Genomic DNA, 24,654 nt, shown 5'->3' on the forward strand with positions numbered 1-24,654 from the left:
TTTCTGTATGATGGAAGACATCGGGGTTAAAATGCAAAAGACAGATTTGGAAGACAATATTTGCCCGAGCTGGTGTGGCTCAGTGGATAGAGCGTCGGCCTGCAGACCGAAGGGTCCCGGGTTCGATTCCAGTCAAGGGCACGTACCTTGGTTTCAGGCTCCTCCCCGGCCCGGGCCCTGGTCAGGGTGCGTGCAGGAGGCAACCAATCGATGTGTTTCTCTCACATCGATGTTTCTCTCTGTCTTTCCCTCTCGCTTCCACTCTCCTTATAAAGCAATGGGAAAATATCCTTGGGTGAGGACTGACAAAAAAAATAAATGGGTGAGTACGATTAGGGGGAAAGCTTGCTGTGGGGCCCTGAGGGAGAGCCGCTGGGCCTGCTAAGCAGCTACCTGACGCTTCAGGCTGCCCGGGGCCCATGGAGCCCTGCCTCTCACGGGGAAGAAATGAGATTACTGTGAAGGGCTTAGCATAGTGCATATAGGAGCTCCACAAACATGAGCTGTAATATTAGTAAAGGATGCCAAGCAATTACAGCATAGCAGGTGTTTTGTGTTTTTTTAAAAAAATATATATATATTTTTTAATGATTTCAGAGAGGAAGGGAAAGGGAGATAGAAACATCAGTGATGAGAGAGAATCATTGTTCGGCTGCCTCCTGCACGCCCCCTACTGGGGATCGAGCCCGCAACCCGGGCATGTGCCCTTGAATGGGAATCGAACCCTGACCTCCAGGTTCATAGGTCGACGCTAACCACTGAGACTGCTGGCCGGGCTGCAGGTGTTTGCTAGCATACTGTGTAATCAAAAGAAGGGATAATCTGTGAAGCCCCTATGAAGTCAGCAGAATAAAGGCTCTTTGGAGGCCTTAGATGTTGCTCATCTGCTGGGAATGAACATGTTTACTCCTACGCACTGGCCTCCTCGAACTACATGGCAGCATTGCGCAGGGAGCAGTCAGGTTCACCGGGATCGCATGTTGGCATTCCAGCTCTGTGGCCCGTCCTGACAGGCTGCTCCCTCGGCATGAATGCCGGGATGAGGGTCTGTGGAGCTGAGCTCTGGCGACCTGGGACTGACATGTGACAAGAACAAGAAATGAAACCTAACTGTAGTGCATGGGGGGAAAGGCAGATACCTGGGCACAGCCTGTTGAACCAGTCTCCGGGAGGAGGGACCAAAGAGTCGGCATGTTGACAAGCCCCGGGTGGTGGTTCTGCACGCTCATTTGGAAATGGGCCTGCAATTCCCAGGCAAGCGGCAGCCTCGACCATGGAGCTCTGGCCCTGAGGCCTCACAGTTACAACCAAAACTGGAACCAGGACCTAACGCAGGAGCAACTCCAAGCACCGGGAATGGGGAGAGCCGTGTTCCTCCCTGCACCTCTCCAGCCACCTCCAGCCATCCGTGTCCATGAAGAAGGGAGGGCTGGCCCGGCCGGCGTGGCTCAGTGGTTGCGCGTTGACCTAGAAACCAGGAGCTCAGGGTTCGATTCCCGGTCAGGGCACACGCCCGGGTTGTGGGCTCGGTCCCCAGTAGGGGGCGTGCAGGAGGCAGCTGATCAGTGATTCTCTCTCATCATTGATGTTTCTCTCTCTCTCCCTCTCCCTTCCTCTATGAAATCAATTAAAATATATTTAAAAAGAAGGGAGGGCTGTATGGCTAGTGGGAACCATGAAGAGAAAGGCAGATTCAAACCAAGATCTACGTCCTCCAACGCAGGGTGGGCCAGGCCCGGGCAGAGCGCTGACTTGGCTTCTGGGTGACTCTCACCTTCAAGTTGAACTCAAGTGGTTTCAGGGGGAAAAAGTTACTTATCTCGTACTTGTCTGTAAGTTTCTGATGGTTTAAATTTTTGTAAATTGTAAAAAATTAATTATATTGGTTCAGGTCAAACAGTTTATCTAAGGAGCCTCAGATTCACAGTCCAGATCCACTGGCTACTTCAGACCTGATCGCTCCTCTGTCCAGCGGTCAGAATGACCATGATTGAGGTCACTCTTGCCTGGTTACGGGGCCCAGCAGCATGGCAGACCCAGAGAGGGCTGGTCCTGGGTCTGTCACTATGTGATTTATTTAATGATTAATGAGTCTTCTTATTCTCCATAGAATGAGAGTAATCCCTGCCCTCCCCAGCCCACTCATCTGGTTATTTATAAAGAACATGACATACAGTGAGGTTTGTAAAACATCAAGTACCTCGTGGCGGTCCCTTTATATTTTTAATGTATTTTATTGATTTTTCTACAGAGAGGAAAGAAGAGGGATAGAGAGTTAGAAACATCGATGAGAGAGAAACATCGATCAGCTGCCTCCTGCACACCCCCTACTGGAGTTGTGCCCGCAACCAAGGTACATGCCCTTGACTGGATTCGAACCTGGGACCTTTCAGTCCGCAGGCCGACTCTCTATCCACTGAGCCAAACCGGTTAGGGCGGTCTCTTTATATTTTCATTCTCATGATACAGAAGGGGTTTATATTTGTTTAAATGTCCTGAGACTTAAATTGAAACCACTTAAAACTGCAGAATTATTTTTCAAGTTTGGTAAATATTGTTTTTAACATTTTATAATCCCACCCCCTGAAAAAACTAATAATAATAAAAAAAATCCCAAATCTCCAAAAAGTACTGCAGCTTGCACGGCCTTAAGAGGATTACACTGAACTTGATCGGTTTATCTGGGACTGTCCTGAAACTCATTTCCTTCTTGTTAATCCTCAGCAGAGGTTATATTTCCCCCCATTGATTTTTCTTTTTTTAATCCTCACCCAAGGATATTTTTTTCCATTAATTTATTTAAGACAGGAGGGAGGGAAGGAGAGAAATATCGATGTGAGAGTCACATCAATTAGTTGCCTCTCACACACGGGATCAAACCTGCTATTTTGTTAATTTTTTAGTCTTCATAATTTTTCCATTAGAGTGGAAGGGAGGGGGAGAGACAGAGAGAAACACCGATGTGAAAGAGACATCAATTGGTTGCCTTCGACATGTCCTCCTGCCCCCACCAGGGCCGGGAGCCTGCAACCTGGGTATGTGCCCTTCACCAGAATCGAACCCGGGACCCTTCAGTCCACAGGCCAACGCTCTATCCACTGAGCCAAACCAGCCAGGGCAAACCTGCCATTTTTTAAAATATATATATTTTATTGATTTTTTTTGTTTACAGAGAGGAAGGGAGAGGGATAGAGAGTTAGAAACATGGATCAGCTGCCTCCTGCACACTCCCTACTGGGGATGTGCGGCAACCAAGGTTCATGCCCTTGACCGGAATCGAACCTGGGACCCTTCAGTCCACAGCCGAGGCTCTATCCACTGAGCCAAACCAGCCAGGGCAAACCTGCCATTCTTGAACGGGAATCGAACCCATGACCTTTCAGTAGGCGGAGCAAAGCTCTAACCAATGAGCAACACCAGCCACGGCAAACTCATTTCCTTTTGAAGTCCTCATTTTGTTGCCTCTTTTTTTTTTTTTCCTGCTGAGAGTGCACTGGGCCTTCTTGGGGTGAAAAGCCATCCTGGGCCAGAACGGAGTGGCTGTGACCTAACAATGTCCCGGTCCCCCAGGTGCGCCCTTTCCAAGGGGCTCATAAACCTCCCGGCGCCGCAGAACCAAAAACTCCTCCTGCGATACGGCCGCCCCGCCACGCACATGCCACTCACAGCACCGCAGCCTCCCAGGTCCCGCCCACCCCGGGCTATGTGGGAGGGGCCGCTTCCGGAGCAGCCGGAACTCCCTGTCGCTTAGCAACCAGGTGACAGGCTGCGACCCGGGCCTATCCAGTGGCCGTTCCTGCGCTGGGCAGGAGCTGCGAGCGAGCGGGCGGCGCGCCTTTCCAATACACCTGCCCGCTGGCCCGACTCCCAACAAGGACGCCCACCATTCACTGGGCATCTGTCAGGCTCCTTCAAGCACGTCACGCTGTGGAACCCCGAGAATTCACCACCTTTTCACCGACAAGAAACCAGGCCGAGAGGCGAAGGCCCTCAACCCGGGGGACCTGGCTCAGGGCGGGAATCCCACCTGCCGGTCCCCCATCCCAGAGCCTGGAGAAGGAGCAGCAGCTCAAACTCGACCCGAAATGCTTTATTTTCCATCATGACTATGCAACGCGTGTCTGTATAGCCCGAGGGACCGGAGATCCCACCTGGCAAATGGCAAACGGACCCAAGGCCTGAAGGGCAGTGAATGCATTGGAAGTGGACGGGGTGCGCCTGGCCCCCACAATCCAGGCTCAGCTTACTTGGCAGGAGGCCTTCAGGGTGGGAAAGGGCAAACGCTCTGGGCCGCTGGGCGGAGTGAACCACGGAGGGTGGAAAGGCTGGAGAATGAGTCCCCTCCGGCCCGGGCAGGGCTGGAAGCTGTGCCGCCCGTTGGCTCCGGGCTCCAGGCTCCAGGCTCCGCTCACAGCGCCAGCCCCCGCTCCTTGAACAGCTGCTGCAGCGCCTCTTCCAGCGGCCGGCTGGTGCCCTGCAGCCCTTTCACCACCTGCGCCGCCCACTCGAAGTATTCCTGCACCCGGTGCTCCGACCACCCTGCGTGGGAAGGGACAGAACACGGCCCGTGGAATGGCAGCCGACTCCCTGCAGGGCTTGGTGGAAGGATGTGTCTTGAAATCTGGCCCAGCTCCGGTATTTCTGCCCCATGAAAGCAGACCAGAGTGGTCTGGCAGGGACTAGTTCGGGCCGCAGTGGTCGGCAAACTGCGGCTGGCGAGCCACATGCGGCTCTTTGGCCCCTTGAGCATGGCTCTTCCACAAAATACCGACTTCTGCGCATGGGCCAGGAAGTTTCAATCGCACTGTACATGCGCGCCTGCACGTGGTATTTTGTGGAAGAGCCACACTCAAGGGGCCAAAGAGCCGCAGTTTGCCACCACGTGCTTGGGGGATTAACCAGAACGCCCAAGCTTTCCCCCCTGCCCCCCACACTCCCCGCCCCCAGGGGAACGGAGCCACCTGGGCCTCCAGATGATGGACCTTCCCTGTCCCCCCAAAGCAGGTGGGGGGCTCCTACCCTCTGGGGTGCAGCGATTCAGGTCCCTCAGGTTGTACAGCTTGTCCGCCAGCTTCACCAGCTTGGCCCCCGGGCTGCTGTGGGGCGCGTGCTCCACCTGCAGCCTCTTCCTCTCCAGCTTCGGCAGCGTCTTGTCATCCGTCACCTCCTCCACCAGCCGCCGCACCTGCGCCCCGAAGTGCAGCTCCAGCTCATCGAGGGTGGTGTCCGTGTCCTCCACCGTGTCATGGAGCAGGGCCGCCTGGGGACAGGCTCCCACTTAGCCCTGCGGCGCCAGCCAGAGCTGAATGGGGCGCCGGTCCCCACCCCAGCCTCCTGCCTGTCGGCGGAGGAGGGAAAAGTTACCTGCAACACCGCAATGTCAGTGATTCCCGCCTCGTGGGTCAGGATCCGAGCCACACCTGGCGGGCAGAGCAGGCAATCAGACCGGAGGGGGTCCCAGCCCGAGTGTTGGTGGGATTTGTTTGGAGCCAGATGTGGCCCCTCACTCACTGGGTGTCCCTCGGGCGTGTCCTTGACTCTCTTTGGGTGTCAGCCGTACACAGGGAACAGCCATGCCCGCCACCCCGGATGGTCTGAGGCTGCATCACCCTCAGTGCGTGGCACAAAGCTTGGTGCAGAGTAGGTGCTCAACGAGGTGCACGGTCCCACCCCCCCGTCCCCTGGCGCCGCTCAGTTTACTCCCGGGGCTGCGCGCCCACCGATTGGGTGGTTGATGTACGGGGTCCCCTCGGGGTCCATCCGCCGCTGCCGTCGGTGCTTGTGAGCCGCGAAGTCGGCAGCTTCCAGCAGCTGCGCCACCTCAGAGCCCATCGCGCCGGTGGGGGTGCGACTGAGGTTCCGCGAGGAAGGGAAGCCGGACCGAGCTCCACAGCGCCCCCTGGCGCCGCGGAGGCCGCGGGGATTGTGGAATCCAGCTCAGAAGAGTTCCTCTTGGGGGTGCCATCCTGGTGGGAGTCGGGGGGCGGGCAGGTCCTGGTTCAGGGCGCTCTGCTGGGGGCGCAAGAACAAGTCCTGGTTCTCCGAGGCCACACAGTGTGCCGATTCCAGGGCACGAAGGCACCGGTGGCTGTTACTGAGGGGGCAGGGCAATTCGCCTAACCTCAAGGTCAGAGCCAGCTTGTCCCAGGAGGGACTTCTCCCCCCATGGAAAGACAGTCTGCAACCTATCAGTGCTCTGAAAATTCCCAAATGCTCTAAAAAGAATTCTCCCCGCGGGGCGGGCCTGGTTGCTATGGGCACGGAGCCTCACTTTGGGACCCAGGAGACCACTAGGGCCTGACCTTCTGGAAATTGGAGCCTTTGCTGGAAGCCCTGCTGAATTGCTTCAGATTTAGGCTCCCAGCCAGCAGTGATGTTTCTGCAGGAACTGGCTTATTTATTTTTTTAAAATATATTTTATTGATTTTTTACAGAGGAAGGGAAAGGGATAGAGAGTTAGAAACATGGATGAGAGAGAAACTTCAATCAGCTGCCTCCTGCACACCCCCTACTGGGAATGTGCCCGAAACCAAGGTACATGCCCTTGATCGGAATGGAACCTGGGACTCTTCAGTCCCCAGGCTGACGCTCTAGCCACTGAGCCAAACTGGTCAGGGCTATTTTTTTTTTTTAAGTTAGTGATTAACATTGGAGTTGCTGACTTTTTAAAATATATATATTTATTGATTTCAGAGAGGAAGAGAAAGGAAGAGAGAGATAGAAACATCAATGATGAGAGAGAATCATTGATAGGCTGCCTCCTGCACACACACACACACACACACACACACACACACATACCTGCCCCAGGGAATTGAGTCTGCAACCTGGGCATGTGCCCTTGATTGGGAATTGAATCGTGACCTCCTGGTTCATGGGTGGACGCTCAATCACTGAGCCATGTTAGCTATACAGGAACTGTCTTCTTTGCTCTCAGGTGCTGGGACAAAATTTGCATTTTTGTGCCATAAGGGTTCGTGCATCAGTCCCCAGGCACCGGCTGTGGGCTCTGGGGTGATGTGTGTCGCCACTGCTGTTCTGGGAGCATGACATTGTCAGGCCTCCGGCAGGCATTAGAATAACACTTAACATTGCTGGCGGGCGGCCTCCAGCCTTTTGGATAAAGTCCATCTCAGGGGAAGGCGGCTATGAGGTATGAGGGTAAGAGGACCCTCACACCCTGGAAGAGCTTTGCCTGTGACATGGATCAGCTCGTTGCTAAGTAAACTCCAACCACACAGGCAGCTTGTGTGCTCTGGCTGTCGCTAGTGCAGATGAGGGCTCAGGGGGAAGGTCAATGAAAGGACTCACCCTGTTTTCAGCTCGTCTTGGTGGTTGCCACGACACAGAGGGTAGGGAGGGAAGTTCCAAAGGCTTGAACTGAGGCCTCTGGGGCCTGAAACAGAGCCATCAGCATTCCCAGGGCCTCCACGGCAGCCTGGAGAATGGCTCTAAAATGCATATCTGTTCACTAGGCTGATGGCTCCACTTCTTTCTCACCCCTCATTCTGTCCTCTAGTCTTCTGAGCCCTTCCCCTAGAGCTCAGAAAACCTTAGGCCGCTTGGAGCCACAGTTCCCACATTTTCCCTTTTATTAAAATATATATTTTTAAATTTATTTCAGAGAGGAAGGGAGAGGGAGAGAGAGGTGTAAACATCAATGATGAGAGAGAATCATGGATTGGCTGCCTCCTGCACATCCCCCACTGGGGACAGAGCCCACAACCCGGGCATGTGCCCCGACCAGGAATCGAACCGTTACCTCTTGGTTCATAGGTAAAAGCTCAACCACTGAGCCACGCTGGCCGGGCAACAGAAGACACACTCCATCACTTTTAACTCTCTCTAGAGGTCTGTGCCAGTGTGTTCATAGCCCAGGGGCCTTGGGGCTTTGACTGTTATTTCCTTACAGTTTGCAGCCATAGCTCAGTAAGAGAGACGCTGGGGTTCCTAGGACCAGGGCAGAGGCGGCGGTGGCCTCTCAGGGGCTCCCAGGGGAGGCTGTCTCTGGAGCTACCGCTGCTCTTCAGCTGGTGACCCTTGCCCAGCCGACCTCTCTCTCAGGTACAGCAGTCTCCTCCTATTCCCCACCCCAACCCACTTCTGGTCCCCTACTCTCTCAGCAGGAACTGAGCTCCTCTGGGAAGCTGGTTGGGAGGGAGGGAGCCTGCCCTTCCGATAAGAGCTGACCCCTTTCACTCTCCCCAAGGCGGGGAGTAGGGTGCGGGCAGACCATTTCTGCCTGTCGCCAGCCCCCTGCCCCTCCCTTCAGCATTGGCTCAGCACCCTCACTTGTGCCAGACCATCCACCCAGTATGCCAGCAAGACCCTGCTTTCTTGTCCTCAGCTCTCTGATGCTCCTGACATAGTCTCCTGCTGCCACCTGCAGGCTGCAGGGGCTCCGATGCACTTGGGCGGGGCTGTCCATGCCTCAGCCCAGTGACAACTCCAGCCCCAAAGCCACGGGAACACTGCCAGTGAGTTTTCCAGGATCTGGGGCTTTAAGTTCCGGGACGGGAGGCCTGCAGCTTGCAGACTAGTGGAGAGACAGACCTCAAAACAGAAAACCACGTAAACACATGATTGCAAACCATTCGGGGAAGGAAAAGTCCCAGGGCCCTGAAAGCAGGTAACAGGAGCCATGTCTACGTTGTGGGGCGAGGGTCAAGGATTACACACATTATAGTCGGGGTCTGCAATCCTGGATCTTCCCATGGATGGCTTAAGGGCACCTGTGAGCCCCCTGATTAGTGTTTATAAGATTCTGCATTTATCCAGGGTGGGGGCTGAGCTTTCACTGAACTCTCACCTCCTGACACTGTCTCCTCTCCCACCGAGGCCGGCTCCTAGCGCCGGGCCTCCCCAGGCTGCTGCTCGCGACCCAGTGACCGCAGACCTTGTGCCCTCCCGCCGCGGTCAGGGTCCGGGCCAGGGCGCCTGCGCGTCTCCCTCGGGGTGTTCCCACGCGCGCCCCCTGCAGGTCTCGGTGGGAACACACTAGGCGCGCCCCCAGGCTCCTCTGCGCATGCGGAGCCGGCCGAGCGCCCCGCCCCTCCCGACGCGCGCACGCCTTGGTCCCGCCCCCTCTCGGCCGGCGCCAATGACGTCAGGGGGCGGGGCATCCCACGGCGGATTCCGGCGTCTGGGCTCCGCCCGCCCCAGAGACCGCGACGGCGCGCGCCCGGGAGGTCCTCCGCGATGACTGTGAGTAGCCCCGGGACCCCCACCCGGCCACCGTCCCGGGGGCGGGGGGAGTGTGTGCCCATCCCCCGCGCCTGGACCACCTCGCACCTGCTCTGCCCACTCCCCGCCGCCTCCTCGCCCCTGTCCTGGCCCTCCATGGGGGGCTGGTCCCCGACCCCCAGCTCCGGGCGGGCCCCGAGCCCAGCGCCGACGTTCGCACCGCTCCCCTCCGCAGGCCAGCTCCGTGGAGCAGCTGCGGAAAGATGGCAACGAGCTGTTCAAATGCGGGGACTACGAGGGCGCCCTGGCGGCCTACACCCAGGCCCTGGATCTGGGTGCGACGCCCCAGGACCAGGCCATCCTGCACCGGAACCGGGCCGCCTGCCACCTTAAGCTGGTGAGGGGGGAGCCCGGGCCGCCGGGGCCGCTTTGTACATCTCGCCGCTGCGGGGGGGGCCCTGGCCGGACATTCACCTTCTCAGGCCGCCCACACCTGTGGGATGTCTTTGGGGGCCCCCGGGTGGTGGGGGGCCGGGTGGTAGGGGGCAGCCCTGCCGCTCTGTGGAACGCAGCCAGCCGCCTGCTCTTCTTTTGCAGGAAGATTACAGCAAAGCAGAAACCGAGGCCTCCAAAGGTGGGGGACGCTCCCTGTGCGGAGGGAGCTGTGGGGCTCTGTGGTGGGCGAGGACCTGGGACCCTGCATGACCACCTTCTCCTCTTCCCCTCTGGAGCGCACCTGCCCGCCTGCCCACTTCCTCGGGCCTTTCCTTTTCTGCAGCTGCCCTCACCTTTTCTGCGGCCGGAGTGCTGAGCCCCGCATCCGTCCCCCCACCTTCCTCTGGCCCTCGAGATCTTTCCCTCCTGCTCCCGCCTGGAGACGGTGGCCTCCTGGGTGCTGACCGAGCTCCCGTTTGTGCTCAGCCATCGACAAGGACGGCGGGGACGTCAAGGCGCTTTACCGGCGGAGCCAGGCCCTGGAGAAGCTGGGCCGCCTGGACCAGGCCGTCCTGGACCTGCAGAGGTGCGTGAGCCTGGAGCCCAAGAACAGAGTTTTCCAGGAGGCGCTGCGCAGCATTGGGGGCCAGATTCAGGAGAAGGTGCGTGAGTGCCGGGGAGGGCACGTGGCGTTGACTGGTGGCGGAGGGACCCTGGGAAGGGGTGTGGGTCGAAGGCGGAAACACAGTTCTGCAGAGAGGAGGGCACGAGAGCTTACAGAACGAGAGCTTACAGAACGACGCTCAGCCTTTCCAGCGGGTAGGGAATCGCAAACTAAAATACCAGCAAGGTGTCGGCTTCTTGTCGGTCTGTCTGGCGCTATTTAAAGTTTGTACACTTGCCCTATCCGGTTTGGCGCAGGGGTCGGCAAACCGCGGCTCGCGAGCCCCATGCGGCTCTTTGGCCCCTTGAGTGTGGCTCTTCCAGAAAATACCACGTGCGGGCGCACACATACAGTGTGAAGTTGACTTAAAACTTTAAGTAAAGTTTATTAAGTTAATTTTAGGGAACGCTGTGGAGTGAAAGAAGATATAGTGTCGAGGATGGAGAAAGGTATGTGGAGATGGTTTGGACATACAGAGAGGATGAACGGAAGGAGACAGACGAAACAAGTATACAAGACGAGTGTGGATGGGAGAGTTGGAAGGGGTCGACCTCAGCGAACGTACCTCCATCAGATTGAGGACGTTTTTAGCAAAGGCCAGCTTAAGAGTACCCTAATTATAAGTTAATAACAATGTACCTACCTGTATAGTTTCAGTTTAAAAAAATTGGCTCTCAAAAGAGATTTCAATTGTACTGTTGACTAATGAGTTTGCCGACCACTGGGCTAGAGCGTCGGGCCTGTGGACCGAAGGGTCCTGGGTCCGATTCTGGTCAAGGACACATACCTTGATTGCAGGCTCCTCCCCAGCCCGGACCCTGGTCGGGGTGCGTACAGGAGGCAGCCACTCGATGTGTTTCCCTCACATCGATATTTCTGTGCCCCCCCCCCCCTTCCATGCTCTCTAAAAAATCAATGAAAAAATATCCTCGGGTGAGGATTAAAATAAATGAATAAAGTGAGTACACTTGGCTAGAAGGCGGGAGGGAGACGCTGAGGTGGCGAGGTTAGGGGCGTAGCCTGCTCCTGGCTGCCGGCGGGTGTGCGTTGGTGCAGCTCCCTGGGGGAGCGCTTCAGCATCTCTCTTAAAATGGTAAACGAGCAGGTGCTGTGTCCGGTGTGTTTACCTGTTGCACCTCAAGTGTTGCCCATCTGTGTACACAAGCTGGCGTGTGGGTTGATTGCAGCCTTGTTGGTCTTCATGAAAACCTGGAACTGGCCTCAGTGCCCAGCAGCGGGGGAATGGCTGGCTACACGGGGTGACGTCCTACATGGCAGTTACCGAGAGCTGAGAGTAGGTGGACCCGCATGCACAGGCGTGGAAGGCTGATGCTTAAATGGGAAAAGGGAAAACATACAGTAACACATACAGTATGATGTCATTTATATTAAAACTAGAGGCCCGATGCCCAAAATTCCTGCAAGGGGCTCGGCCCTCACAGTCCTGGCTTCATTCGGAAGGACATCTGGAAGGACGTCCAGAAGGTCTTTTGGCTGTCTGGTCTAATTAGCATATTACCCTTTTATTATTATAGATGTTTTCCCCACATACACACCCAAGACCACCCCCTATTTTTTCTGCACCCACACTTGGGTATGTAAGTAGGGAGAAAAATAACTAAAAATACACATGAAAACGTCACCCGTGCGACCTCTGGGGAAAGGAATGGGATGAGGGGGCTTTTCTAAGGAGACCTGGCTTCACCTGCTAATTTTTTTAAGTAGAGAAGCATTATTTGTGTGGCATAGGCGCTCACAGAATTTAGGAGAAGAGAATCTGAAGGCCATCGTGAACTTTACCCAAGCTTGAATTAACCAGATCATTTGGTGTTAAAATGCTGAAACAGTAGAAGCAAATAATGCGATGGCTAATTCCTCATTGAAAGGTCGAGACCTGGGAAAGCAAACTGTTCCTTTTTTATTTCTTTTAACATTGTCCCAGCTGGTTTGGCTCAGTGGATAGAGCGTCAGCCTGTGGACTGAAGGGTCTCAGGTTCGATTCCAGCCAAGGGCAGAAGGAGAGAGAGACAGAAACATTAATGATGAGAGAGAATCATTGCTTGGCTGCCTCCTGCACGCCCTCCACTAGGGATCGAGCCTGCAACCCGGGCATGTGCCCCAACTGGGAATCGAACCGTGACCTCCTGGTTCATAGGTCGATGCTCAACCACTGAGCTACACCAGCCGGGCCAAACTGTGCTCCTTTTGGTGCCAGCTCTGTTTGATTCCCAAGGTCTGCCTAGAGCCCTTGTTGAGAAGGATTAGGGAGCATCTGGGCCGGGCAGGAGCGTGTGCCATGACTGATTAGTCATGTTGCCATGGATGCAAGAGGGGCAGGGACCCAGGGCCATGGGGAGGGAGAGGCCTGGGGTGATCCTGATCATTCAGATTATTTTCAAAAACTCAAAAGGAGGACATCTACCCAAGGGGAGTGTGGGCAGGACCTCACCCCCTGCTGGCTCCCTTGCAGGAAGTGTAAGTGCTGCCCCAGCATAGACGGGGCCTCTGGGAGGGGTAGCCTTTGGCGGAGAGGATGCCTCCCCTCTGAGCAGCACTGCCCTCCGCATGGTGCCGCCCCTGCTGACCAAGCGGGAAGTCGCTCAGGGAGGAAAATAGCCGCGGGAAGTTGGGGAGAAGCTGCCAGGCGAGTCCCTTCCTGCCCACGGGAGCTGGGTGCTAGCCCCAACCCAGACCTCCTCGCCGGGCCTCCCAGACACGGGAGCCAGGCGCTGGGAGGAGCCGGAGAGAACAAAGGGGCTGTGTGTGTGTCTGGCCCGAGGCGGCGGTGGGGCCCATGCTGTCGCTCTGTCGCAGGTGCGGTACATGTCCTCCACGGATGCCAAGGTGGAGCAGATGTTTCAGATCCTGCTGGACCCCCAGGAGAAAGGCACCGAGAAGAAGCAGAAGGTGAGGGGCCTGGGCCGAGTGAGAGCTGGTCTCCCGGTGGGGCTGCCCGGCCACAGTGCCCTGTGTGCTGGGGTTCACCCAGAAGCCCCCGAGGGCCCCGTGCCTGCCTTTCAGTCTTTGCCTGGGACTCAGGACCCCTACCAGCCCTGAGAGCAGGCTCTTCCCCTCCTTACAAAGAAGGGGCCCAGCCGGCGTGGCTCAGTGGTTGAGCATCGACCTATGAACCAGGAGGTCACGGTTCGATTCCCAGTCAGGACACATGCCCGTGTGTGGGCTCGATCCCAAGTGAGGGGCGTGCAGGAGGCAGTCGATCAATGATTCTCTCTCATCACTGATGTTTCTTTCTCCCTCTCCCTTCTTCTCTGAAATCAATAAAAATATATTTAAAAAATACAAAAAAAACCCCAAAGAAGTGCACTGAGGTTCGGCGAGGTTAAATGGATAGCCAGGGTCACCAGCGGGGCCGGAGCGCGGGGCCTCTGCCCGCCAGGCCCTGTGCGTGGTGTCACAACATGAGGAACTGTATTTGAAGGGCCAGAAGGTTGAGAACCACTGTCCCCTTTCACGCAGGCTTCCCAGAACCTGGTGGTGCTGGCCCGGGAGGAGGCCGGGGCGGAGAAGATCTTCCGGAACAACGGGGTGCAGCTCCTGCAGCGCCTGCTGGACACGGGGGAGGCCGACCTGATGCTGGCGGCCCTGCGCACGCTGGTCGGCATCTGCTCTGAGCACCAGTCACGGGTAGGTGGGGGGCTGCTTCCTGCCACCGTCCGTCCGTGCGTCCCTCCGTCCGTCCATCCTGCCTTCCACCCCTCATCCTCCAAAGACAACTTGAGGCAGAGGACAAGGAGGCCTGTAACAGGAGAGGAGAATATAACACGGCTCCAAAGAGGCCAACATGATTGGGGCCACCTGGGGCCGGGAAAGGGCAAAGCCGCCCACCGACACTGGGGTGCCTGCTCTGGGGGGTGGTGTCGGGGGGCTTCTGAGCGTGGCCAGTCGTTCCTGCAGCTGCTCACGGAGCTGCCCGGGCGGTGCAAGCAGGCTTGTCTTAGACACAGCGCACCGTCCTCCCCAGAGCACCGCCTGCATTTCCCCAGGGGGGTCCTCACGCGGGAGGTGGTCAGCGATGTCACCACGGTGTCTGAGACGGAGACCAGATATGAGGGGCCCGTCACTCGGCTGACTCTCAGCGCAGACGCGGCAGCAGGAACAGCCCTGCCCTGGCCGGTGCGGGGAGGCCTGCCCCGGGGGACAGGGACTTGACCGTGGTTGCTTCTAGAGGAGCCCACAGTTCCTGGGTCAGCGGGGGAACTGTGACGTGTCCTGCGAAGGTGGTTTAGGCCAAACTGAACCCCCGGCCACACTCAGGACCCGCCGGTAGGGCTCTTGCTCTCCAGCTGCCCTTCCCCAAGCGAGGCTCTCCTCTCTCCCCCAGACAGTGGCCACGCTGAGCGTGCTGGGGACGCGGCGGGTGGTCTCCGTCCTGGGTGTGGACAACCAGGCCGTGTCGCTGGCCGCCTGCCACCTGCTGCAGGTGATGTTTGATGCCCTCAAGGAAGGCGTCAGGAAGGGCTTCCGAGGCAAAGAGGGCGCCATCGTGGTGGGTGAGTGGGGGCGGGGCTGCGGTCGCCTGGGTCTGTCGTGGCGGGGGCGGGGCTGGGCGCCAGGCCTTTTGGGAAAATGGCTGATGACAGTGTTTTACTCCAGGTTCTTCTATTTTTAAACCCTCACCTGAGGATATTTTTCCATTGGTTTTTAGAGAGAGGGAAAGACAGAGAGAAATATCGATGTGAGAGAAACACATCAATTGGTTGCCTCCTGCACGAGCCCCAACCAGGGCCTGGGCTGGGGAGGAGCCTGTAACCCAGGTACAAGCCCTTGACTGGAATCGAACCCCCGGCGCTCTATCCACTGAGCCACACTGTCTAGGGCTACTCATAGTTCTAAGCAGTCAGGGTGCCTGTAGGGAAGCTGGAGCCCAGCCCAGAGCTCAGGATGCAGGTCCCCCTCCCTCTTAATCTCTGGCCTCTTGAGAAAGTTCAAAGGTCAGGCAGGGCTGGGCCACCGTGTAACCGAACGTCTTCTTGCTGCCAGACCCCACCCGGGAGCTGAAGGTCCTCATCAGCAACCTGCTGGAGCTGCTGACCCAGGCGGGCGTCTCGGGCCAGGGCCGCGACAACGCCCTCAGCCTCCTGATTAAGGTGGTGCCCCGCAAGTCTCTCAAGGACCCCGACAACAGCCTCACCCTCTGGGTCATTGACCAAGGTAGGCGGTGCTGCTTTTAGGAAGGGCCAGGGCTGAGCACGCGTGTTGCCTCTCGCTTGGAGGGGCAGCGCCAGCCGCGGGTCTGCTCTGAGCGCACCCTGGGGCCTGTGCCCGGCCCTCCACCCCCGGAGGCAGACCCTCCAGCTGGGACATGTGCCCACGCACGCACACCGAGCAGGCCCGCGAGTATCGCTTCTGTATGCAGGGAGAATCTTAAAGTGTAATATCTGAGCTCACACTGGTCTTTGTCCCTAAAGGATACGCAAGGAAAGCTTGGCAACAGGGCCCGCGTGAGCTCACCTATCGGGTGCTCACCTTTTGTTACCTCAGTAAGCCTGTGAGGGGTGATTGCTGTTTTCTTTGATTTCAGAGAGGAAGGGAGAGGGAGCGAGAGATAGAAACATCAACGATGGGAGAGAATCATTGAGCAGCTGCCTCCTGCACGGCCCACACTGGGGATGGAGCCTGCACCCCAGGCATGTGCTCTGACCTGGAATTGAACCCAGGACCCTTCAGTTCGCAGGCCGACGCGCTATCCACTGAGCCAACCCAGCTAGGGCTGTGATTGCTATATTCCCTTCAGTTTTTATTTTTAAAATATATTTTTTATTATTTTTGTTAATCCTTACCTGAGGATATTTTCCCATTGATTTTTTTTTTTTTTTTTAGAGAGAGAGAGAGTGGAAGGGAGGGGGAGAGACAGAGAGAGAGAAACATTGATGTGAGAGAGACACATCAATGGTTGCCTCCTGCACTGGCCCCAACCAGGGCCAGGGTGGAACCTGCAACTGAGGCACATGCCCTTGACCGGAATCGAACCCGGGACCCTTCAGCCCAAAGGCTGACACTGTCCACTGAGCCAAACTGGCTCGGGCTGCCCTTCAGTTTTACACACGAGGAACCTCAGAGCCCCAGACGTCACTGCTGAGGCCCTGCCCTGCCCACACACCCGCCTCCGAGGCAGCAGGTCAGCCCGACAGACAGCCTGCCCCGCGCACGCTGCCTGCGCAGCGTGGTCCTGCCGTCCCGTGCCTTTCCCAGAAACCTCTGCCCTGGGCCCGTCGGGGCTGGACCGGCTCTTCTGCTTCTGACCAGGGTGTCCTCTCAGGTCTGAAGAAGATCCTGGCGGTGGGGGGTTCTGTGCCGGAGCCTCCCGGGGAGCTCGCGGTGACCGCCAACAGCCGCATGAGCGCCTCCATCCTCCTCAGCAAGCTCTTCGACGACCTCAAGTGTGACGCCGAGAGAGAGAACTTCCACCGCCTCTGCGAGAACTACATCAGGCGAGCGAGGCGCCGTCTCCGCTGCCGGGTCCAGCCAGGGTTCTGGCTCCTTGTGGGTGGGGGAGGGGGGGCAATGAAAGGCTTTCGACTCGGGCAGCGGCCTGGGGAGGACGCGCAGGGGCCACGTGTCCCAGGCCCACGCCTGGTTCCACAGGGACCTTCTTTCCCAGTTCTCTGTGATGCCACCTCCAGCCCAGACCCAGCGTTCACTGAGCACTTACTGTGTCCCTTTGAACACAGCAGTGCAGCGTGCCAGTCCTGCTCTTTTTTTTTTTTTTTAAGAAAAATATATGTATTGATTTCAGAGAGGAAGGGATGGGGGAGAGAGATAGAAACAGCAATGATGAGAGAGAATCATTGATCGGCTACCTCCTGCACGCCCCTCACGGGGATCGAGCCCGCAACCCAGGCCTGTGCCCTTGGCCGGGATCAAACCTGGGACCCTTCAGTTCACAGGCCGACGCTCTATCCACTGAGCCAAACCGGTTAGGGCTGTCCTGCTCTTAAGGAGCTTACAGCTGAGAGAACACTCAAGACAGATTACGAAATAAGAACAATTTCAGCCCTAGCTGGTTTGGCTCAGTGGATAGAGCATCAGCCTGCGGACTGAAGGGTCCCAGATTCGATTCTGGTCAAGGGCACATGCCTGGGTTGCACGCTCGGTCCCCAGTGTGGGGCGTGCAGGAGGCAGCCGATCAATGATTCTCTCTCATCATGGATGTTTCTATCTCTCCCTCTCACTTACCCTCTGAAATCAATAAAAATATATTAAGAAAAAAAAAAAGAACAATTTCAGATCTCACTAAGGACAGAGGAGACAAGCGGGGTGGTGTGAGTAAAAGGCGGTATGTTGTCAGGGAGGGCTCGATGGATCGGCACTGCTGTCCAGGAAATGGCCTTGGCAACTTTCCTTGCTGTCCCTGCCCACGTGTGCGCACACCTGGCCGGTGGGAGGAAAGGAGGGTCCCCTATGCCGGCCCTGGTGTGACAGCCGCCCCTGTGCCCTCAGGAGCTGGTTTGAGGACCATGGGCTGGCCGGGAAGCTGCGGGCCATCCAGACGGTGTCCTGCCTCCTGCAGGGCCCCTGCGACGCCGGCAACCGGGCCCTGGAGCTGAGCGGCGTCATGGAGAGCGTGATCGCGCTGTGCGCCTCTGAGCGGGAGGAGGAGCAGCTGGTGGCCGTGGAGGCCCTGATCCACGCGGCCGGCAAGGCCAAGCGGGCCTCCTTCATCACGGCCAACGGCGTCTCGCTGCTGAAGGACCTGTACAAGCGCAGCGAGAAGGACAGCATCCGCATCCGGGCGCTGGTGGTGAGATGGGCGGCCCGGGCCGGGCACGCGGGCTGATGGGCAGGGTCCCCCGGCTGGCGTCTCAGGGTGCAGCCCCAGCTCAGTCTGGGAGGCAGTAGGGGGTCTGCAGGGCTTGTCCAGGCCAGAGGCACGGGCCCTGCCTCCTCCCAGAGGGCTCAGGGTCCGTCAGAGAGAGAGAGCCCTGGTGAGAGAGGGCCCCTGACAGGCTGCGCCCTGGAGGCGGTGGGCGGAGCTCCAGGAGGTGATGATTAGTTTGGAGGACACGCTGGGCCAGGCTGGTCGGAAGGGCTGTGAGGGAAGGCTGGGCCTGCAGGCAGTCCCGGGAGCTGGTGGTTGGGGCCACCTGGCCTCCAGGAGCCTGCAGCCCTGCACGGGGGGAAGCCCCAGGGCACTTGGTCTCTTCAGCCCGTAAGGATCTTGACCTTGGCTGAGGCACCTGTCTTCCCCCACATCTTAGCTCCGCCTGTAGAAAGCTTTTTTCCCTTTTTTTGGTGTGAGGTGGAAAACAGCTAACTCCCAGGGGTGGGGCCCAGAACAGCGCGGCGGCCAACTGGTTCTTGCCTCTCCCTCCAGGGACTCTGTAAGCTGGGCTCGGCCGGAGGGACTGACTTCAGCATGAAGCAGTTTGCTGAGGGCTCCACCCTCAAACTGGCCAAGCAGTGTCGGAAGTGAGTCACCTGGCGTTGCTGCGGCTTGCCCTCAGGAGGGGCTCTGGGAGGCGGTGGGGTCTCCTCACTGCCCTGCTCTCCCCCAGGCGACCCTCCTGGTCCTGCCCTGTGAGCTGCTTCCTGTTTTGAGTGGATGCCCAAGCCCCTGGCGTTCTCTCCCTCTCCCCCCTGCCCGATCCTGGTGGGCTCCCTTCACACCACCCCATCTGACGGTTGTCCCTGCCCTGCCTGTGCCCAGGTGGCTGTGCAATGACCAGATTGATGCGGGCACTCGGCGCTGGGCAGTGGAGGGCCTGGCCTACCTCACCTTTGATGCTGACGTGAAGGAGGAGTTTGTGGAGGACGAGGCGGCCCTGAAGGCTCTGTTCCAGCTCAGCCAGGTAGCTCCTGGCTCTGCAGTTGCCTTGGGACTCTGTCTAGGATTAGAGCCCAGCAGGCTTCCTCGGCAGACCGTGGCCAATGGGGCTCGTGGCCCCAGGGAGGGAGGGCTGGCAGCCGGAGTGGTCCCACTGTGGCGTCCGGAGTGGTCCCACTGTGTGGCGTCGGAGTGTTCCCACTGTGTGGCATCCGGAGTGGTCCCACTGTGTGGCATCCGGAGTGGTCCCAATATGTGGGATCCGGAGAGGACCCACTGTGTGGCGTCCGGAGTGGTCCCACTGTGAGGCGTCTGGAGTGGTCCCACTGTGTGGCATCCGGAGTGGTCTCACTGTGTGGCGTCCAAAGTGGTCCCACTGTGTGGCGTCCGGAGTGGTCCCACTGTGGCGTCCGGAGTGGTCCCACTGTGTGGCGTCCGGAGTGTTCCCACTGTGTGGCATCCGGAGTGGTCCCACTGTGTGGCATCCGGAGTGGTCCCAATGTGTGGGATCCGGAGAGGACCCACTGTGTGGCGTCCGGAGTGGTCCCACTGTGAGGCGTCTGGAGTGGTCCCACTGTGTGGCATCCGGAGTGGTCTCACTGTGTGGCGTCCAAAGTGGTCCCACTGTGTGGCGTCCGGAGTGGTCCCACTGTGGCGTCCGGAGTGGTCCCACTGTGTGGCGTCCGGAGTGTTCCCACTGTGTGGTATCCGGAGTGGTCTCACTGTGTGGTGTCTGGAGTGGTCCCACTGTGTGGCGTGGGCATACTGGCCGCCCCACAGTGTTGGAAACGATGAACTCTCCAGAGGAGTTGGGGGTCACGTGTGTGAGCTTCCAAAGGCTGGAGCCGGGCTGGGGCCTGGGCACGTTCCCAGATTCGTCCTGGTGCCCAAGCCGTCCAGCCAAGGGTAGAGCTGGGGCCCGGGGCGCAGGCAGCATTGGTGTCAGCGCTGCCCTGCCCCCTGCTCCCGGCAGTCCGAGGAGCGGTCGGTGCTCTTTGCGGTGGCCTCGGCGCTGGTGAACTGCACCAACAGCTACGACTACGAGGAGCCCGACCCCAAGATGGTGGAGCTGGCCAAGTACGCCAAGCAGCACGTGCCCGAGCAGCACCCCAAGGTGAGGGCGCCCCCGGAAGGAGCTTGGGGGAAGGAGCTCCCCTGGGACCGGGTGATCCGGGGCATCCACAGCAGACAAGCCTTCCATTTACGGGGTTTCTTCCCCTTGGTTTTCATGGTCATCGATCTGCTGTGAGGAGGGTCCCCTCTCCCTGTGTAATGAGCCGGAGCCCTGTGCTCAGCCGCCTCCTTCCCCAGGACAAGCCGAGTTTCGTGCGGGCCCGGGTGAAGAAGCTGCTGGCGGCGGGTGTGGTGTCCGCCATGACGTGCATGGTGAAGACCGAGAGCCCCGTGCTGACCAATTCCTGCCGGGAGCTGCTGTCCAGGTGAGCCTGCGCCGTCCGAGGGAGCGGGGCCTGGTGCCGTGGCCTCTGGGGTGGGATGTCTGCCCGCCGGGCCCGGCCGCCCACCACCGCGCCTTCTCCCCGCAGGGTCTTCCTGGCTTTGGTGGAAGAGGCGGAGGACCGCGGCACGGTGGTTGCTCAGGGAGGGGGCAAGGTGAGCTGTCCACACTCCCTCCTGACTCAGTGGCTGCTGTACCAGCAGTTGGTGTTAGATGTGGAGCAAAGAGCAGTATCAGTGGCCCTGGCCAGCTTGGCTCCGTGGATAGAGCATCCGCTTGCAGACTGAAGGGTCCCAGGTTCGATTCCAGTCAAGGGCACCCGCCCGGGTTGTGGGCTGGATCCCCAGTGGGGGGTGTGCAGGAGGCAGCCGATCCATGATTCTCTCATCATCGATGTTTCTCTCTCTCCCTCTCCCTTCCTCTCTGAAATTAAAAAAAAGCATTATAAATGGCGGGAGGAACGTCCTCCTGCTGAGTGGGTGATGCTGAAGGGGCTGGGCTCCTGTTAAAGGTGCTGAGTCGGCCTTTCCCTGTGTCGTTGACCTCCTTAGCCCCCTGCCCAGCACAGCCCATGTCTAGCTCTTGAATGGTGTTTCCGGAAGTGTTTGGGTGGCCTATGGGAGACCTCAGAGAGGGTCTGAGCCCCGTGATCTGCAAGCCTTGTGGGGGGCGGAGAGGGGATAGTGAGGGCGCACAGTCAGGGCATCGGGGCCTGACAGCTTGGGCCTCACGCTCCAGGCACGTCATGACCCCTGAAGGGCTTGTCCCTATAGGCTCTGCTCCCGCTGGCCCTGGAAGGCACGGACGTGGGGCAAACAAAGGCCGCCCAGGCTCTCGCCAAGCTCACCATCACCTCCAACCCAGAGATGACCTTTCCCGGAGAGCGGGTGCGTGTCCTCCCGCCCAGCCCTGGCCCCCCCTCCACCCCTCGCTGGGCCCTGATGGCCTCAAACCCGGCTGTAGCTGAGCCCCGGGATGGGGAGGGCAGCCTGCTGCTGGGGGGACCGCCGGCTGCAGGGTCAGCGGGCTGGTGGGGGCTGGGCCGTGTAGCCCTGACAGTGGGGGGCACATCGCAGGTCTATGAGGTGGTCCGGCCCCTGGTGTCCCTGCTGCACCTCAACTGCTCAGGCCTGCAGAACTTCGAGGCGCTCATGGCTCTCACGAACCTGGCGGGGATCAGTGAGAGGCTCCGGTAAGGCCCTCGGGATGCGGGCCTGGGCGGGGTTTCGGGGCTTAGGTTACCCCCAGGGAAGCACTTCACAGTTTGGTCCTTGCTGTGTTTGAGAGCCTCTGCCATACAGCGGAGGGGACAGTTCCACGAGGACAGGGTTCTCCGCCATGCCCTGGCCGGTGTGGCTCAGTGGGTGGTGTGTCAGCCTGCAGACCAGAGGGTCCCGGGTTCAATTCCGATCAAGGGCACATACTTCAGTTGCAGGCTTGTCCCCAGTCCCAGACAGGGCATGTGTGGGAGGCAACCAATCGATGTGTCTGTCTCACATCGATGTTTCTCTCTCTGTGTTTCTCCCTCTCCTTTCCACTCTTTCTTAAAAAAAAAAATCAATGGAAAGATATCTTCAGGTGAGATTAATGAAAAGAAAAAAAATGGCTCTTGGCCATAACTGCAGGTTCCAGAGTCATCCTGGTTTCCTTGGTTACTGGCGTGTAACCTCAAGCAAGTTACTTAATCTCTCCGTGCCTCAGGTTCCCCCTCTGTGAAATGGGATGGTTATAGTACCCGCCTCGTCAAATCCTGGTGAAAATAATTAAATGAGAAAACGCATGTAAATGCTCTTAATACGAAGGTGCCTGGCTCCCGGCAATGTGCCCAATTGATACATATTTGCTCTTTTTTTTTTTTTTTTTACATTTGATTAATGGAGGAAATATCTTTTTTTTCTCCTTTTAATTGACTTGATTTTTTAAAAATATTTTGTTTTATTGTTTAAAGTATTACAAAGAGTATTACGTATGTCTCCTTTTTTCCCCCCCTTGACATTCCCTCCGTATTTGCTCTTATTGTGACCTTGACTGCATGGCTCACTCCTCAGCCTTGGTTTTCTCTTCTGCAACTAGTCATGCCAGTCACACCTGCACCTCCAGCAGGGGGTGTGGGGAGGAGGAGGTCAGACAGCCTGAGTGCCAGGTCAGGGTCAGGGCTCAATGGCAGTGTCAGCATCGCCATCGCCACCACCCTCATCTCCGAATTCCTGGTTCAGAGCCTTTCCCATGGTCCCACGTCAGCGCCCAGGCCTGGCTAGAAGGTTGGAACCGCTGCAGTTCACACCTGGTGCAGGAGGGCCCTTGGACATTGCCCCGGGAAGCCCTTGGCCCAGGGCTGGATTGTACGGGGACGCGGTGGTGGAGGCCCTGATGGCGCCAACCCGCCCACCTTGGCTCCGCAGGCAGAAGATCCTGAAGGAGAAGGCTGTGCCCATGATTGAGGGCTACATGTTTGAGGACCACGAGCTGATCCGCCGGGCGGCCACGGAGTGCATGTGCAACTTGGCCATGAGCAAGGAGGTGAGGCGTGGCCCAGGCAACCACGTGGGCAGGGGTGCAGAAGTGCCTGTGCCCTGGGTGGCCAGCTGACCAGGTCGCCTCCCTCTTCCGGCCACAGGTACAGGACCTCTTCGAAGCCGAGGGCAATGACCGCCTGAAGCTGCTGGTGCTGTACAGCGGGGAGGAGGACGAGCTGCTGCGGCGGGCGGCCGCCGGGGGCCTGGCCATGCTCACCTCCATGCGGCCCTCTCTGTGCAGCCGCATCCCCCAAGTGGTCAGTGCCTCCTCTGCGGGGAGGGAAGGGAAGGCGGGTCGGCATTGGTGGGTGGGTGTGCCCCTGCCGGGGCTCAGCCTGTGGCTCGTCCCCTGCAGACCACGCACTGGCTGGAGATCCTGCAGGCCCTGCTCCTGAGCCCCAACCAGGAGCTGCAGCACCGGGGCGCCGTGGTGGTGCTGAACATGGTGGAGGCCTCACGGGAGACGGCCGGCACCCTGATGGAGAGCGAGGTGCTGGAGATCCTGTCGGTGCTGGCCAAGGGCGCCGAGGGCCCCGTCTCCAGGGCGGCCGCGGCTTGCCTGGGGAAAGCGGTGGAATATGGGCTCATCAAGCCCAACCAGGATGGAGAGTGAGGGGCTGTCAGCACCACTGCACATTGCAGCCCAGGGGACCACGCGTACAGCTGTGGCCATAGGGGCTGGGCTGCCAGCACACTGGCCTCCTCCCCGGCTGCCCTTTGGAGTCCTCTGCCCTGAGTCAGGGGCCACGCGCCACAGCCCTGCTCACAGCACTACCTCCAGCCTCACGCAGAGGGGCTTTTCCTACCACTGCAGACACTGGGAAAGGGGCGCACTCCTCACTCAGCCAGGGTCCCCCCACCCGGCGGCACTTCCGGCAGCCTCAGGCAGTGATCACCGAGCCCACCACCAGGGCTGCCCGGCCCCTAATAAAAGCGTGTGGAACTCAAGCGTGTGGCCTGTCCATGGGGGAAGGCTGGCCATTGGTCACTCTCTGGAGCAGGAGCTGGTGGGCCCAGTGCCCACGGGAGCCACTTCTGCGAGGGAACCCCATGGATTCCCCACCCCTGGGCCAGTGGGTCGCAGCTTAATCCTGTTGGAGGCCCAGGGGTTAAGCCTAGAATCTAATCAATAAACAAAGGAGTGGGTTTAGGGTACAGACTCCGGGATGCTGGCCCTTCAGTACTTGTGTCTTGGCATTGAGAGTCCTCTCTGACCACGTGCAGGGCTGGTGGGCGTGTCCCCGGGCTGCTCCTCCCTCCGGCGCCTGGACCGCGGCTAAGCCCAGTCGAAGCTCATTGGCTCCACGGGATAGATGACAGGTCCCGGAGCCAATGAGAGGCATGGTGGCAGAGGCGCCCGCCTGCTACGGCTGCTTCCGGTCGGGCTGCAGACTAGCGAGCGTGAGGGAGACTGGGTGGCGGGGTGCTCCCGCCCACGAGCCGCTGCTCGCCACCCCTTCGCCTCGGCTCCTGAGGAGGGTCCCCTGAGGGCTTCTAGTCTGTGCTCCGCGGGGGCGGGGGCCGGGCCCTCTGGTCCGCCTCTGCCGCGGACCCACGCCCACCGGAGGTTCGTTCACTTAGCAGCTTGGGCCGCAGTGGCTCCGCGTAGGCCTCG

At 58.7% G+C, this 24,654-nt stretch overlaps 2 protein-coding genes across 2 annotated transcripts; one reads left to right on the forward strand and one right to left on the reverse strand.

Annotated features, from left to right (window-relative positions):
- Window positions 1–4,075: 4,075 nt before the first annotated feature.
- HDDC3 (HD domain containing 3) lies at window positions 4,076–5,877 on the reverse strand. Its single transcript, XM_070400647.1, has 4 exons — window positions 5,721–5,877; window positions 5,365–5,420; window positions 5,020–5,260; window positions 4,076–4,539 (listed from the first exon to the last, which is right to left on the reverse strand). Exons 1-4 carry the CDS (start codon window positions 5,830–5,832, stop codon window positions 4,409–4,411), a joined length of 540 nt encoding a protein of 179 aa, XP_070256748.1. The 5' UTR covers window positions 5,833–5,877; the 3' UTR covers window positions 4,076–4,408.
- A 3,246-nt stretch (window positions 5,878–9,123) lies between these two features.
- UNC45A (unc-45 myosin chaperone A) lies at window positions 9,124–23,987 on the forward strand. The gene is made up of 20 exons (XM_070400449.1): window positions 9,124–9,204; window positions 9,419–9,580; window positions 9,781–9,817; window positions 10,105–10,280; window positions 13,097–13,189; window positions 13,760–13,927; window positions 14,625–14,793; window positions 15,284–15,454; window positions 16,563–16,734; window positions 17,744–18,044; window positions 18,618–18,712; window positions 18,951–19,092; window positions 20,041–20,181; window positions 20,379–20,506; window positions 20,612–20,678; window positions 21,297–21,410; window positions 21,600–21,715; window positions 22,926–23,043; window positions 23,141–23,296; window positions 23,395–23,987. Exons 1-20 carry the CDS (start codon window positions 9,199–9,201, stop codon window positions 23,650–23,652), a joined length of 2,790 nt encoding a protein of 929 aa, XP_070256550.1. The 5' UTR covers window positions 9,124–9,198; the 3' UTR covers window positions 23,653–23,987.
- Window positions 23,988–24,654: the final 667 nt, after the last annotated feature.

Source organism: Myotis yumanensis, unplaced genomic scaffold, assembly GCF_028538775.1.
Source record: "Myotis yumanensis isolate MYYU_CA2020_CCGP unplaced genomic scaffold, mMyoYum1.0.hap1 SCAF_20, whole genome shotgun sequence".
Classification (NCBI taxonomy): Eukaryota; Metazoa; Chordata; class Mammalia; order Chiroptera; family Vespertilionidae; genus Myotis; species Myotis yumanensis.